The 16,146-nt window shown below is 44.9% G+C and overlaps 1 protein-coding gene across 18 annotated transcripts in view; it reads left to right on the top strand.

The window, feature by feature from the left end:
* Positions 1 to 16,146, top strand: part of ADGRB2 (adhesion G protein-coupled receptor B2) — a 1,191,470-nt gene that overhangs the window by 965,925 nt on the left and 209,399 nt on the right. For all 18 annotated transcript variants that reach the window (XM_069223314.1, XM_069223308.1, XM_069223306.1 and 15 more), the window contains 2 exons: positions 944 to 1,094; positions 14,626 to 14,695. In XM_069223314.1, the coding sequence (XP_069079415.1) occupies positions 944 to 1,094; positions 14,626 to 14,695 (221 nt within the window). The remainder of the gene's footprint in view (positions 1 to 943; positions 1,095 to 14,625; positions 14,696 to 16,146) is intronic.

Below are 16,146 nucleotides of genomic sequence, written 5' to 3'. Positions count from 1 at the left end.
ATATGGATGATGGTAGTTAAGATGGTCAGCAGTAGATTCTAAATTGATAAAAGCATTTAGTAAATAGCATGGGCATTGTAATAGCTAGTACATGGACTATAGTACATAGATGGTGGTAACGAAACTGTAGATGATAGCGAGACGTAGGTAGTGGAAAAATATTAAACCAATGGAAATGGATAATTGGTTATAGAGTGCATGCAGTTAAATGGTAATACGTGTACTGTTACTAGGTCAAAGATAGATAAAAGTAAGTAGATGATGGATGAAAGTGGATGTCAGAAGATAAACAGTAGTAGGCTGATTGGATAGATATTTACAGGCAGTAGCTCGATTACAGAATATATTGGATGAATAGGGGTAATGTGCGTATGAAAGGATAACGACATTTAACTAACAGCAAATGTTACAATGAGTAAAGTCTACTTTAGTGAAGTGAGCACCAGGGTTGTGTGTGTCATTTCCATACATCTCTGAAAACCTGCTAAAACTCGTTGTCAGCACTGTATTTTTGCTCTCTGCAGTGAGCATAATGTAGTAGCATGGAATGGTTAAACATTTCAAGTATTTCCTGACCTTGTTATGGAGTAAAACTTTTTTATACTCTAAGCAGGCTTTAAGGATTAACCAGTTGCTGCATGGGCATTTCTTAATATGCGCTGTTTTGATTGCAGTACATACTAAATGTGTGTTTCACCTGCAGAATATATTGTTTATGTATTTAAATTGTATTCAAAACCGAACATAATGGGAAAGTGGATCCAATTAGTTATTCTGTTTCAGCGTCTGCAGTAGAGCTGGTTTGTTGTCCCATAGTGGATGTTCTTAGCCGCCTGTTCATTTGTTAGTGCATATTACATCCTATAGGTATACCCTTGATGTTGTGATGATGATGATGCACGAATACCCATTGTAAATGCTCTGTACTTTCTTCTTCTTTTAGGGCATCTGCACTATGATTGCAGCTTTTCTGCACTTCTTTTTTCTATCCTCCTTTTGCTGGGTGTTGACGGAGGCGTGGCAATCCTACCTTGCTGTTATTGGTAAAATGCGTACACGCCTGGTCCGAAAGCGCTTCCTTTGTCTGGGGTGGGGTAAGACCCTCATTTTTACCGATATCTTTTCTTCTTCGGCCGTCTGTCTCTTCACATTGTCTGTCCTGCTTTTATGTGCTCTCTCTGACTTTCTTTGATTCATGTTCTTTTCTCTTGCTTTCTGCATACCACACTGACGTACCCCAGGTCCCTTTCTCATCTTAATGTCTATATTCCATTCATGTATCTTTTCAGATTTTCTTTTCTTCTACATTGCACATATTCTGTTTTTGCTTCAATCACCTATTTGCCCCACCCCCCAAAAACATCTTTCCTGCTTTGCTTTGACAAAAGTTTTAGAAGGTTAAGTATTTCAAAAGTACATCGGTCACCAGATGGATACGAGAATTGCTTCTCATTCTTCAAGAATCCCTAATTCTCTGTGTTCAAACAGATCCTATCAAAATTGATTTAGTAGTTATAGCATAAACGTTAACAAAGGTTCAACGTGGTCCACCTAAAATTACTGATCTGCATTGACAAGTCGGAGGAAGAATGACAATTTGCCTAATTATAGATTATTTAAAAAATTGACGGTTGGGCAGAATTAAAGACTCGTTGTTGTCTCTGTTTCTTTGAAAATGATTCCACAGATATTGGTCTCCTGCACAGCAGTGTGTTAATATGTAATCTTTACTGCACGGTAGTGGCTTTTTATGCTGTTCCATTTATAGAATGGCTCTTTTAATAGTCTTTCATTAGATGGCCAGAGAAGGCTGATACTGAAAGCGATTTGTCGGTTTTTTCTGTCAAGTACTGGGGTGCGTCCTTCAAAAACATACTTGCTTCTTTCTTTCAGTGGGAGACAGCACAGCCCTTCGTCATTATTTTCATTAGTTGTCTATAATCGATTTTCCACAGATAAATCATCATCAAAAATAATGTGAAATGCCCTCATACTCTTACCCTGCCATTCTAAATCCAGTCTCCCCCCCTCTTCTGTTTCTAGTAGGAGAGCTAATCGTGACCTGTCTCCTTCCTACTGTATGTCTAATGACAGCCACACACAATCACACAGTTGTTCTCTGCCCCTACCCTTCCCTCTGACCAGCCTGTCTTGATGGAGAGGCTCACACAGCTCACCTGTGAGTATATTGCACGAGTGGGTGGGACTGGGACAGGCAGACAAGGCAAGGAGTCGTCTGCCACGTGGGTGAGATCCGTCTGTTTTTTCTAGCCGTACAGTATCAGTTATTTATATTAAGGACTAACTTGTCTGTAGCCACATTTAAAAACGACAGTTAAATGAAGCACCTCTCCCATTGATTTGCAATAACCGTATCCATTTTGGCAGATGAGTGTGGCTTCGTGCATTTTTTCCATGATGCACTGTCATGTAGCAAGGCACTGTAGAAGGCTGCTGTTGGAAATAATATAATTTCGCTAACGTTAGGGTGACCAGATTTTAAGGAGCAAAAACCGGGACAGGTCAGACATAAAAGAAGGACTAAATAATTTACTCTCACTTTTATATCTGGCCTGTCCCGTTTATTGCGTAGCTTTGTGAATGTGTGCCTACACACACATTTACAAGACTACATATATAAAATTAGCAATGGCTTGACATGCACCCCAACCCGCCCCCACCCACTTCTCTCGGCTCCCCACTCGTCTCCCTGCTGGGAGCAGACAGGGGACTGACAGTAACAGATACATTACTTTAATAATTTCATACTTTGTAGGCGTCTGTTAAAGGAGAGCATACTTTTAACATGTGCTTCCCTAGGTGATCTGACCTTTGTCCCAAAAACCGGGGCATTTACTTAAAATTAAGAGAATCGTCGGGACACCGGGACAGTCATCTAAAAACCGGGAATGTCCAGGGGAATCCGGGACGTCTCGTCACCCTGGCTAACGTACACGTAGACCTGTTACTATAAATATAAATGAAAATTCTCCTTCTGGTGCACAAGTACCTTTCATAAATCATACGTGGATAGCTACTATGAAAAATATGTATTTCCTAATGACGTAGCAAAAATGTGAGATCTTTTAATAGATGTCCTCTTTCACCAGGATGCCCATTTAGTCCTTTTATTGTAAACACCACGGTCGTAGCCAGTCTTTTGTGCCACTATCCACGATGTAACAAAAAAAATCCTATAGCCATTATCCCCTGTCAGAAAAGTCAAAATCCTTCAATGGAAAAGTCTGAAGCTAGTTCCAAGGATGATCCGCACTTAAACCAGCCACTCAAATTATGGTTGCATTGGGTGTCAAGAGATGAATCCAGCTGCCAGTCACCACCACGGCACTGATGTCGCAATCAAAAGGCCGTGATCCTTCAGGAGGATCCCCCCTTCTAAAAAATGACACCCTGCAGTGTCTTTATAGCTTCTGTTGAGGCTCACTGGTGCAGCTGTAATGGTAGCTTGACCCAATATCATGCTGGAAATCACCCCTTAAATAGTTAGTCCCCCAGTATTTAGTGATGTCTTATTTATCTTTCTCATTATGTGATCAGTGATAAACCATGTTGCCATTGCTTTTAAAAACCTGAGGAAATATAGTTTACATAGACTGTAAATGAGAAATGCAAAAAATATTTACTGATCTTTTTTTGAGTAGTAATACCTTTGGCCAGTCTCTCGTGCCTCCTTTAAAATGCTGACACCAACTCCGATTTCCTGTAGAATTACATACACATTGCTTGTGTCCCCTTCTTGGCAAAGAACCTTAAAACAGTGCCTTGTCAATCGACTTTATCACTTCATAGTACAAACCAGTCTAGTTGCTATTCTGGCTAAAGTACTGAAACCACCATTTTCGAGGTTGTGGACAGTGCTCTTTGTTTACCATGACTCCCTACTGGGTGTTAGGAAGGGAGAAAAGGTTTTGACTGCATTGTTTTAAACTGGTTTAAGTCCTGTTTCTCATAAATATACCATTGTGTTATGGTTGATAATGCTATATCCAGCTTCACATATGTCTCTTTTGTGTTTGATCTCTTCTCACTACTATTTAACGATTTTGTTGAACTGAATTCAAGTTACTCTCAAGGATGGAATCCCCCAATACCAATTGATTACACTCAGGTTTTAGAAGTACACTAACTACCTGTGATCAATGAACTCCTCCCTCACTGAGATACAAAATAGATGATTTAAATGCAGCTACATTCAAACTAATAGAAAACAAATTCTCTTCTCTCTGCCCAAATCAATATTTCACACGTCTCCAAATGTAATGGCTATATGATCACACTTCTTCTCTACCCTAAATGTGTCACTACTTCCAAATTCCTTAATTACATACTTGATGCATAAGCTAGACACACCTCTTAAGAATGTGAATAGGAACACCAACTACCAGCTGCAAAGCTATGGAACATGGCAATCCTTGAGGACTAACCTAAAACAATACAGGTCAAGGTTGTCTCTTAGCAAAAGTATGAAACTTGCTTCTCTCTCTACTTCCTAAACATCAGTTTCAAAGTTGCCTTGTTATGATGGTTCCGGCCAATAATACATTAAATTATGTCACTCTTTAGATGGTTACCACTCCAAGCACACGATATATAAAAACAGCTTGCTTCTGATGGATACTTCTAAGTACAGGTTCTCACCTTGTGAATCTCCCCCAAGCACCAGGCTATATCCGAAGATTTTTCTCAGCAGTTTCCCTCATTCCCCATCAGGTCTGTCACACCTCAGAAGTCACATCTAGGCCACCATAAAAGTGAAGTGCGTCAATGTCAGTTCCTTTCTTTCTGTGCCTTCTGAGGTGGATCCAGAGCTCGCTCCCTAGTTTCTGTCACTTGACAGAAAGCTTTTGTCTATGAATGTTTCCAGTGTGCAAGGTACATGTATCTCCCTAAAACAACATGGTTTAAACCCTGCAAGGACTGCCACAAAAAGATGTCAGTAATGGACCCTCACAAGGTTTGTCTCTAGTGTCATGCAGCAGCAGCTCTTGGATGAATCAGAAAGCCACCTGAAATTGTGAGGCCAAATATTCTCACTGAGCATCATAGGAAGGTCTGATCCCAGTCAGTCTGGGATGTTGACATGTTCTTGCTCCCGAGGCTGTTCCCAAGAGAGGTTGCCTTCTCATTCAAAGACTTCAGGTGAGACCAAGAAAAAGAAACATAAGAAGTTCAAACAGATGGCTTGATGCCAATGCTGTAGGATGCAGATTCTCTCTCTCCTGCCTGGCGATCCCCATCCTCGCCCATACTGCCCATTAGTTGACCCCAACAGGGATCCCAAGTCCCCTGCTGGGACCCCCCTCATCTGGGGACGAACTTCAATATTGGCCACTGTTGACAAGTTGCAGGCACAAAAGGAGACCAAAGCTGACCTTTCTGGCAGCCCGACCTGAAGCACCTAAGATGGCAGCGTACAACAGCGGAGGCCAAGTGGAGTGCTGTGCACGACTCCACTGCGCTGTGACAGAGGTAAGAAGGGAAGAGTGAGACCACTGGGCATAGAGCGGATTGGCTTCCCTGCCCCCCATCCCCTGCGGCACCCCCAGCAAGGACTGGGACAGGGGAGAGTCTAGCTGAGAAGTGCAGGCTCTGGAGTGCAGTGATTCTGTAGCCACTGGATGACAGGAAAAGGGCACAGAGAGGAGCAGGTGTGTCCACCCTGCCACCTTGCAAGCGCCTTGTGGGTCAGCTTGAGGTGAGAGATCTGTTGTGGCACAGCAACCTGGGAGGCCTGATGGGAGCTGGAGAGCCCTGGGGGAGCAAACCTCAACTACGCGTCCTGTGCAGTGGCAGAGGTTAGACCCCTGCTGGCCCCACGGAGCCTGCAGCAGCGTTCTTACCTTGCCATCACCCTCTGAAAAACTAGCAAGTATGTAGGTGACTTATAAGCGGCGAGGCTAAGAGGCAATGCTACACATAGTACATTCTCCCGCAACACCTAACAGCAATAACACCTCGGTGAACAAGTGAAATGGCCATCCCCTAACAGATTACTGGGGAGATAAGTGTTGGGAGGAAAAGAAAAAAAAGAAACACTAATTATTGACTGGCATAAATACCATCTGCTGAAGCGCGACCTAGGAGACCTCCTGCTGACCATTGAGGCAAAAAGACTGGGACTGCACAGAGAGAGAAGACTCTGCAGATTTCACTTGAGGGCACAGTGAGGAGGGCTCTCCGACGCCTAGTGAAGGACACCTGCTGCTCTGAGACATCCCTGATCGGTGGTGGGCCGGCTACCTTCATCCTGGAGCACACCAAAAAGGCCTTTTAAAAAACGCCAAGGGAGGGCCTCAAGAGCCAAGGCCTGAATGCTGATGCCTGTGGGTGTCGGGGGTGGGGAAGATATGGACCACCGAAATGTTCTAGACTGACTGGTACCTTTGCCCCCTGAAAGCGAGATGGATGCTGGTGCGTATGAGAACTAGTGGCAGAGTACCCCCCCCCCCGAGTTGGAGGGTGACTGGCCTTCTAAAACCCAGACTCTCTGGCCATCTTGTAATGGACAAAATGCCACAAAAGTACAATCTGGAAGCGGGCGCCCAGAACCAGAGGGGCTATTGTGGAGACACTGCTTTTGCCCCTGGGGAAAGCCCAGGAGGGTTCCATCTTCCATGACATACTGCAAACCCTTACTGCCTCTAGGGAAGCACTAGAGACCAATATTGACGTGCTGGGAGCAGATTTGAGCATTCTGAAAGATGACCACATGCGCTTGACTGAGAGGTTCACCACAGCGGGCGATGGCAGATATCTACCCGAATGTCACAAATATGAGAGAAAGGCTCACTCAAATGGCGGACAAAGTGCGAACGCCTCAGCTCAGAGCTGAGAACAGTGAAAATAGGTCAAAGAGAAACAACATCCGCATAGTGGGTCTCCCTGAGCCCACCGAGGTGCGGGACACACTTGCCTTTTTGGAGCAGTGGTTGCAGAAAGAGGTGGCCTGGATGGCCTTTCCCCTTTCTACACCGGAGGTGGTGGCAATGAGCGGTGGGGGTCCTGGCTCGCCATCCTCACTGGGGAGAAGTGTTGTTTTGGATTCAGCCCCATCCAGCAATATCAGCTCAGCTGGATCATCAGATGAGGAGCTGCCTGAAGTTACAACGCACACAGTGGACAAACTGTTCTGGGCTAAAGGGCATGTTGAAAGAATCAACCCATTTCAAAAAGTGGGAATTGTGGGTTTCCCGCTTGATACTCTTAATGCTGATTGCTTTCCATGAACGAATACCTGCTTGCAATTGTGGGGTCATGTAATCTCCTACTGGTAGCGATGGGTGGGGAGACCTGGGCAAAGCGAGGCACAGTGGTCACCGACTCCTTAGCCTCGTAGCTTATTGGTGTTGTGGGTGCTCCCATGAACGCATGACTGTTATCTGTTTGGATGAGGGGCGTAGACCTGCGTGTCCTGGAGTGGAGGAGTTGGGGAAGTTACTGTTGCTCGGTTGAATGTTGGGGTTTGATTTGTGCCCTGCTTAGCTGCTTTTGGTTGAGCTGGAGGGAACAATTTCTTGACATACCCCTGTTGCAGTCACAGGGAGTCCTGGTTTTTACCTTTATGTCACACAGTGGGAACACCTTTGACAAATAAAATTCTAACTTGGAATATTAGGGTGATGCATACCATGGTCAAGAGACACCGTCTTTTCATACCTCCAGAGAAGTGGAATACAGATATCACTTCTTCAGCAAACTCACCTAATAGCCAAAGAAGGGATAGCGTTACAGCCCAGATGGAGGGGACAAACCTATTACTCTACATATTTGGCCTACACGAGGGAAGTACTAGTGTGAATTCACCCTTGGGTCCCATTCCAACACACTAGCCACTTGATTGACCCAACAGATCGATATCTTATAGTTGCGGGGCACTTAGATTGCAGGGACGTTGTCATAGGAAACATATATGGTCCTAATGTGGACCATGCAATGTTTTTTGTAGATCTATCCCGAGCCTTGGCCCCTCAAATAGCACGGTCTATCATGTTAGGGGGTGACTATAAATATGTAACAGATCCGGCTCTAGAGCGATCACACCCGCCCCTGTGGGATTCTCTGACGACATGAGAGGGCCAAGTGTCTTCCACCTGGCAGGCAGAATGGGGGTTATTGGACTCCTGGCGTCTCCACCACCCAGGTGACTGGGATTAGTCCTTCTTCTCCAGCCTGCACGAATTACAGGTGCGGGTAGATACCCTACTATGTACACCTGACATCCACGCACAGGTTCATTCCACTGAACATCTCTCCCACCCCATCTCTGATCATAATCCCCTTTTACTGGGACTGAGATGGGAGAGGGAGCACCCCTGAATCCTGTTGTGGAGATTGCAGCCATGGAGGACCCCGTATTTCAGTGACACAATCAGGACAGCTATTACTCAATACTTTGAGGAAAATGCAGGGACAGAGGTGTCCCCCCAAATGGAATGGGATGCATTTAAGGTGGTACTTAGAGGCCAGTGTCTCTCGGAGTCGGTATGAATCAGAAGGGCTCTGCTGCATAAGATCCTGACTTCTGAGAAAGAGTTGAGATCCTATGAACAGGGCCGCTCCTTGCGTGGCTGGGGAACCCAGCCAAACATGGGTCAGTGATTGTGGAGATTACTACCAATGAGGGACTTAGGGAATACCGCCAAGAGGACATTAATTGCAAGTTCTATGAATATTATGCTGATCTATACTGTAACAGGATAGAGAATTCACTCGCACATATCGAGCCTTTTCTGGAGCTGCTACCTCTCCCGACTTTCTCCCGAACAAGCCAAAGCTTGGTAGAGAGCTTACCCTCCAAGGGATAGGGGCCGCTTTTAAATCCATGGCCTGAAACAAGACAGAGTTCTGCTCCACCTATGTGGAAGACCCGGCCCCCAGACTAGTAAACCTGTATAAAATAGCCAGAGGCCAAAAGCTTTTACCATAATCCACCCTGGTTGTGCCCTTTTTAAAACCTGGGAAGGAGGCACATGACCAATGAGCCTATCAGCTGTTATCTATGCTAAACACAGATTACAAAATATTGAGTAGGATCTTGGTCACCAGCCTTTTACTGCATATGCCCACGCTCATAAGTAAGGACCAGGCAGGATTTATTCTGAACCATAACATGGCCGATAATATTTGTAGACTTTGCACGATACTCTAGGCCAACATGTATAGCAGAGCAAATGCTGTGATCTTCGCAGTAGATATCGAGAAAGCCTTCAATAGCTTGGAGTGGCCTTTTCTTTATAGTGTTATGGCCCATTTCAGCCTATGTTGGGGATTCCTTGCCTGGACCCGACTGCTTTGTGCAGACCCCTCGGCCAGGTTCCGCATCGGGTGAATGATCTCTCAGAGCTACAAGGTGGAGAGAGGCACCCACCAGGGATGGCCATTCTCCCTGGCCATAGAGTTGCTGGTGTGTTGTGCCAGGAGGGGTACGTGTACCGGGGCATTGTAGAAGAAGACCGGACCCATCACATTGCGCTGTATGCAGATGATCTATTGCTATTTCTACAGGACACTGAGATCTGGAGAATGCCCGAGAACTGCTGGAGCATTTTGGGACCCTGCCAGGATTCCGCGTTAATTGGCGGATATCATGCTGATTTCCTATGCAGGCTTCCAGGGCCTCCCCAGAGGGGCTGGGGATGCTGTTTTATCTGGTAGTCTATATTTACAATAATCCCACAGATTTACTCGAAGGAAATGTAGGGTCATTTCGACCCGTCTGTCCCGTGTGGCCTTTTGGGGGGTCACTCCCACTGTCTATTGTGGGTTCAGTGCCCTTACTGAAGATGGTTGCCCTCCCCGCTTGTTGTATTTCTTCATTACCCTGCTAATCTGGATCCCCAGATCCTCCTTCCAAGATATAGATAAAATTGAAACGGGTTTTCTCTGTGGCTTGGGCCGCAGGAGGGTGGCATTGTCCACACTCCAAAGACCAATGACTGAGGGAGGCCTAGCAGTACCGTATTTTGAATCCTACTACTTTGTATCACAGGTGCAGTGGCTGGCGTGCAAGCTCACGTCATGGAGAGATGTACCTCCCTTTGTCCCAAGCACTCCCAGACTGGCTAGAGCACTTCTTAGGCTTCCAAGCCCTAGAACTGATGACACGGTTGAGTTCCAAGTTCAGCAGTGATGTTGGAGAAGGAGCCTGCAGAAGGTGCAAATGAGAATCATGTTCTCCCCTGATATCCCAATGAGGTTCCACGAGGAGGTTCCACTTGGCGCGGACTGGCTGAATGAAGGAAGGCGACCACGATTGTGGCCCTATTAGAAAATGAAGTTTATCTTTCCTTCGAGGAATTTCGACTGAGGTATGACTTGCCCTAGGGACACTTCCTCTTACATGGTGCAGTAACTGCAGCCATTCCTAAACACTAGAAGACGGGGCTGGCAGAGCTGGAACCGGCAGCTTGTTGCCAGTATGTGCTGACTACATCTGGGACTTTCAAAATGGTGACCTGCTTATATAGACGACTGCAAGGGGACATACACTTGCCTTTGACTGAGCTGAGAATCTGATGGGAGGGAGACATAAAAGTTGTCATAGAGGAACGAGACTGGAAGATCGTTCTAGAATGTGCAGCAAACGTATCTAGAAATGCCAGATTTAAACTCATCACATTTTTATGTCCTGCATTGGGCATACCTCACGCCTGGGAGGACCAACAGGTACTATGCTTTGACAGATACACAGTGCCCTCAATGTGGGGAAGCGGGAGATGAGTTTTACCATATGTTTTGGAATTATTCTGACCTGACCACTTTTTGGGAAGCCATTAGGGGTGCCCTGGCTACTGTCAATGAAAGGGAGATCCCGTGCACGGCAGCTTACTGTCTGTTAAGTTGGTTTCCTCATATTCCAAAAACTAAGGTTACAAGCAAATTCCAGGATCGGACTTCTGTTCTTGCTAAAAGGGAGATCGCCAGGAACTGGAAATCCTTGAGGGGACCTCAGGTAAACATGTGGCAGAGGACACTCATTAAATGGGCGGGATATGAAAGCTAGGTGAGACTCCGGGACGCCAAGAGGGGTTAGGGGGTCTACTGAAGTGGCCAGGGCCTGGGAGTGCTAATGAATTCACTGCGGCATCCTAAACCTCAGGCTCCTGAAGAGAATTAGTTTGTTCACCCACGCCCTGATACCAGCCTCCGGGACATGATCGCTACCTTGGATGTAATACATGGATATGGCCCAAACTAGGACACACTAACATACTGGCGATGTGGGGTACCAATATGTAAGCTTTCCCTACAGCTCCACTCCTATGCTTGATTTCATTAGAACCAGGTCACTGCAGGACACACACTGGGAAGTGAGGAGGTGGTAGAGAGATTTGAAAACTAATTTGGTTCTCAATCCTAAGGAAGTGTTTGCTGTGCATTTAGTTGGTGCACCTGAAATTATCACAGAAGAGATGCTTAGTCTTATTGGTACTGTCATCTATTGTCTACATATGATACAGAATGGAGTGCACATAATGCGAAGATAGCCCCCCTTGGGTTATATATCTTCATTATTAATTGAAAATGCAATAAAGTTTGTTTTAAAAAATCATGTTCAGGCCATAACATGGAAGCCACCTGATCAATCACATCAGAAATTGATTGAAGAGGAGTAAAACTGATAGATTTTCAAGGCAGATATGCCAGTATCTGTAAGGCACAAGGTGTGATTTCTGTTAATGACACAGTGTATGTAAGCCCTCCTTTCATCTCCAGGGATTAAAACATTGACAGAGCGGTCAGCTCCCCTTGAGCTATCCTAAAGAGTAGGACATTGTTTTTGCCAGAGAGAGGTGACTTCAGATTGTTTGGTCTAATCATGTGAGTTCTGGGGCATATTTTCAACATCTCGTCTCAGTGTCCTCAACATGCTACATTTTAAGCACGAGGACCTACTGGGCAGTGCAGGCTCTTCCCCTCCCTGTCCCCGGCTTTACCCAGACCTCAAGCCTTGCTGTCCTCCCTGTGTCCCTTGATCATTTTGTTGTCATTCCTCGCTGGTCCCTCCCTCTGACCATTTGTTGGAAAGATTGCAAATACATTAGTTTAGGTTTGATGGATTCTTTTGTTCATTCTTGCACAGCAACACAACAATCTGCAACCAAAACTAATTCAGAGACACATTTAGTTTGTCATCTGATGCATATAATACTCAGTTGCTCCTGTACCCTGGGCAATATCCCTTGAACGCATGCCACTCAACAGCGTCTGGATTGATGTAAGTAGGATAATGTGCCAGAACAATGAGCAAACGCAACTTTGAATTTCCCCGTTGTGCACTTTGTAACTACGCACCAGCTTCATTTATCCATCTCGCCTGGCACTGCCGATGGATAGAGTCCATTTGGGCAGATGTTTTTATGACCATTTACTGGATCACCGGACCCCCGCCCTTGGTGGGTCTGTTGGGTTATGTTAAAGATGTGCCTGCTGACTGCTGATGGCTCACAGCTGTGTTACACTTACTGGCTAAATGTAGGGTGGCTATACTTTGGGGTAGGAAGCCTGCTCCTCCATCAAAGCATGGCTGTGCAATGTGACGTACTGCCAGGAACAATTGACCACCTTTTGGGAACCTTCTTCAGACAGATTGCTCTTTATATAAAGAACTGATATGGTTTGGCCAAAAAGCACTCCCGGAAGGTCTAGTGGCTGAGTCCACCAGAACCAAAGCTTCTACCATCACACTGGTGTGCGGAGTACCAGTTTTGGGCATCTTCTAGGCTGCAGCGTGGACGTCACTCCACACATTTATGAAGCACTACTGCCTACTTAGCCGAGTTTTGCAGGAGGGGCATTTCATTCATTCAGTCCTACAGGATTTTCTTGCCTTGCCCATTCTACAGACCAACCACCTGGAGAGGAACTTCTTTGGTATCTCTTTACAAAGTGAGAAATCTGCGGTTAGCAGTATCTGTTAGAATAACACGTTACCTTCAGTAATACTCTTTCTGTTTGGTATTCTAAGTGCAGATTCCTCCCTTACCCTCTCTCCTACCTATTCTAAGGAATGAGCCCCTATGGACCCTGCTAAAAAGATTCCAACGTAGAGATCTGCACATTGGCAAAATCTGATTCCCAAGGGCTACGCATCCGACTGAGCAGACACATAACAGAAAGACGCTGACGTTGATGCACAGAGGTGGTAGTTGTATGGTTCTTCTGATATTACTTCTCGGGCAGGACAGACCCAACACGGAGCTACACGATGCCACCTACTGATGCGTGAAAGAAATTTCTGTTAAAAATCTCTGGATCCAGTCTGCCGAATGCGGGTTTTCAAAACATGAGGAATCTGTGGTTTTTTAATGGAGTGTCCACCAGAAAGAGTGTTACAAAGGTAAGCAACAGGTTCATCACATACAAAACTCTGTACATACCACTGTGACTTAGATCACCCCAAAGTTAAGAATCTCTGGTTCAAGTAGTCTCTTAAGAAATGTGTCTTTTATGACTAGAGATTCCCAAGCTCAAGGAAAAGATTACCCTCAACCATTCTTTCTCTCAGAATGCTTCTAGTGTTGGGAAATACCATTTCAGCTTCATATCAGATTGGCATGTTTTTTGTGCTATTCAACAAGAGCTGTAAAGACTGTCTCGAAATTTGGGATAAGCCCTACTAGTAAAACACAACTTTTTATATGTTAGTGCCTTCATACCTCTAAATCTAGAACTTCTTCTCCTCTCTTCTGTCACCTGTTCGCCTACCACCTGAATCTCCATGCCTTTTTTTTGCTTTGCAATTGTATTTTTTTTTCTTTCCATACCATCCTTCCTGTATAAGTCAAAGGTCAATAGACTGCCTTCTTTCTCTATATATAACTTTAAATAAATAAACATTCAGCTTGGTAACCATGGCTCTTCGATAAACCTAGTCAGTCCTCATATAAAAATAAATTGAAAAGGAAGATCAGAAAGCAGTTGCTCACTCAAAACAAAAAAGATGCAGCATGTGGATGAATGACTAAAAGAGACAAGAAAATCAACTACACAGAAGGGAAATTTAGTGTGGGTGAGTGTGTAGGAGGAAGACCGAGAAGAACAAGAGAAGGATGTGACCGGAGCAGGAAAAGATAGGGGAAGGAGGGAGATGCATGAGAGATAAGTGGCAGAAACAGTGAGCAGGGCTACTAAAGGAGATAAGACTGTTGCAATAAAGAATAGAGAGGGTAAACAAGATGACAAGGACTCTTCCCTTTGCCTTTTGCCTTATTATTCTCAGTAACAGAGAGAGTAGAAAGATGTTTGACATGAGGGGAAATTGTACATGTGATAGGCGAAGAGGAGGTCAGAAGAAAAATAAACGAGCATGAGGAAGGCAAACATAAAGAGGAAAAGGAAAGAGAAAACAGTACTAAAAGAGATGAACCATTGTAGTGAAGAGACAAAATGTTCAACAGGAAAACATGTGCTTCACTTTGTGCAGTTGTGGCCGCATATGTGATACCTTGACAGTTTTGAGAAAAAAAGACAGCACATATTACATTCCTCACCATGTCCTCTCTGTTGCTTGGTAAGTTTCATGTTGTCTTTCTTCCTCCATCTTCTCTTACAATGCCTCCTACACACATCCTTTCAAACTCACTTGCTTTTTCCCTCTTCAAGGTTTGCCAGCACTGGTGGTTGCAGTGTCCGTTGGTTTTACCAGAACAAAAGGATACGGAACTCCAAACTAGTAAGTTTACCTTCTCATTATTCTTACTGTTGTGCCCAAGAGAACTGTGATATATAATGCTCATTTTTTGCTAAGCCCAGCTGTTGTCATTGGCATAATCCTTTGATGCTGTAACTGGATAATAAACGCAAACCCAATGGTCAGATGTCCTACTGTTGGAAGTTTCCATTTCTCTGATTCTTCCTGCTTTTAAAATGCTGTTAAAGGCTCAACAATGCACCTGCTCGAATTCACCAAAGTTCCTCCCTGCAACAAAGCAAGCACATACTTCTAATCATTCCTTCTTGTGCTTGAAACGCATAGATGGAGAGCTGATAGTTTAAAGTTCTCCAGCATTGGATTTTTCATATACTGACATACTTGAATCGTGCCCCCTCATCCGGCTGGGGATCCACGATAATTCTTCTTAAAATTGCCATCGGGCTCAGCAAATATGTTTGTTTAGTAGCAATCTAGGATCTTACTCCAGATTCTTCGTAGTCAACTCCAAGATTAGGCCAGTGGAAGACAATATCCGAGCTGCAAAAACTGAGCTGAAAAACTGAACAAACAATATTTGTAAACGGTAACCCTTCAGGAAGGCCTTCTGAGTCTTTGGAAGGGGAGTACTTCACTTCCCTGGATCTTCAGGATGCATATTTTAATGTCCTGGTACATCCAAATCAGAGGCAGTACCAGTAATTTTCAGTGGCAGGGCAGCAATAATGCTTTAATTTCGACTGTAGTCTGCATCCTGGACCCTAACAAAGTGCCTGGTATTGGTACAGGTCACAAAGTATATCAGTGTTTGGGTAACTGGTATGTTAAGACCCAATCAAAAGGAGAGGCTTATTCTCCACAGCTGCCTGCTTAAGCCTATTCCAAGAACTAGGACTGACCTTGAACACTGAGACATTTTTCACCTGTCCTGCAGTCCCTAAGGACAATCATAGGCACTCAACTGGGGTATCCTTCCCCCTCTGAAGAAAGAGTAACAAAACGCCTGATGACAGCAAAGATATTTTGCTCATGAAAAAAGGTGCCTATCAAAATATACAAATCTCTCTTGGTTTTCAAGTGATCTTGCATCAGCCTGATTCCTTTGGATGAGCAGGAACTGATCTCCAGTGGAAACAAGCCACTGGCTCATGAAGGGACAGGGTGAAACTCACCAGGCAGCTCAAATAAGCTGTTCTATTTTAGAGGTTCCCATCAAACCTCAAAGCAGGTCCTCCATTCCAGTCTTCATCCAACTGGATAATCGTGACAGCAGATTCTTCTCTGGAAGGATGGGGTGAGCACCTACAGTAGCTGTCCACGAGAAACCTCTGGTCAGCGGTGGAGCGGGAACTCCTCATAAACATCCTGAGGTACGGGTCATCAAACCAGGCCCCCAGTTGTTACCTCCAGTCCAGACAGAAGTCTCAACCTTTATGTACTGCATTGTGAAACAAGGAGGAACGAGGTCTAGC

Source organism: Pleurodeles waltl, chromosome 3_1 (genome assembly GCF_031143425.1).
Source record: "Pleurodeles waltl isolate 20211129_DDA chromosome 3_1, aPleWal1.hap1.20221129, whole genome shotgun sequence".
Lineage (NCBI taxonomy): Eukaryota > Metazoa > Chordata > Amphibia > Caudata > Salamandridae > Pleurodeles > Pleurodeles waltl.
The sequence above is the reverse complement of the archived record's forward strand: the minus strand, read 5'-3'. Positions and strand labels throughout refer to the sequence as shown.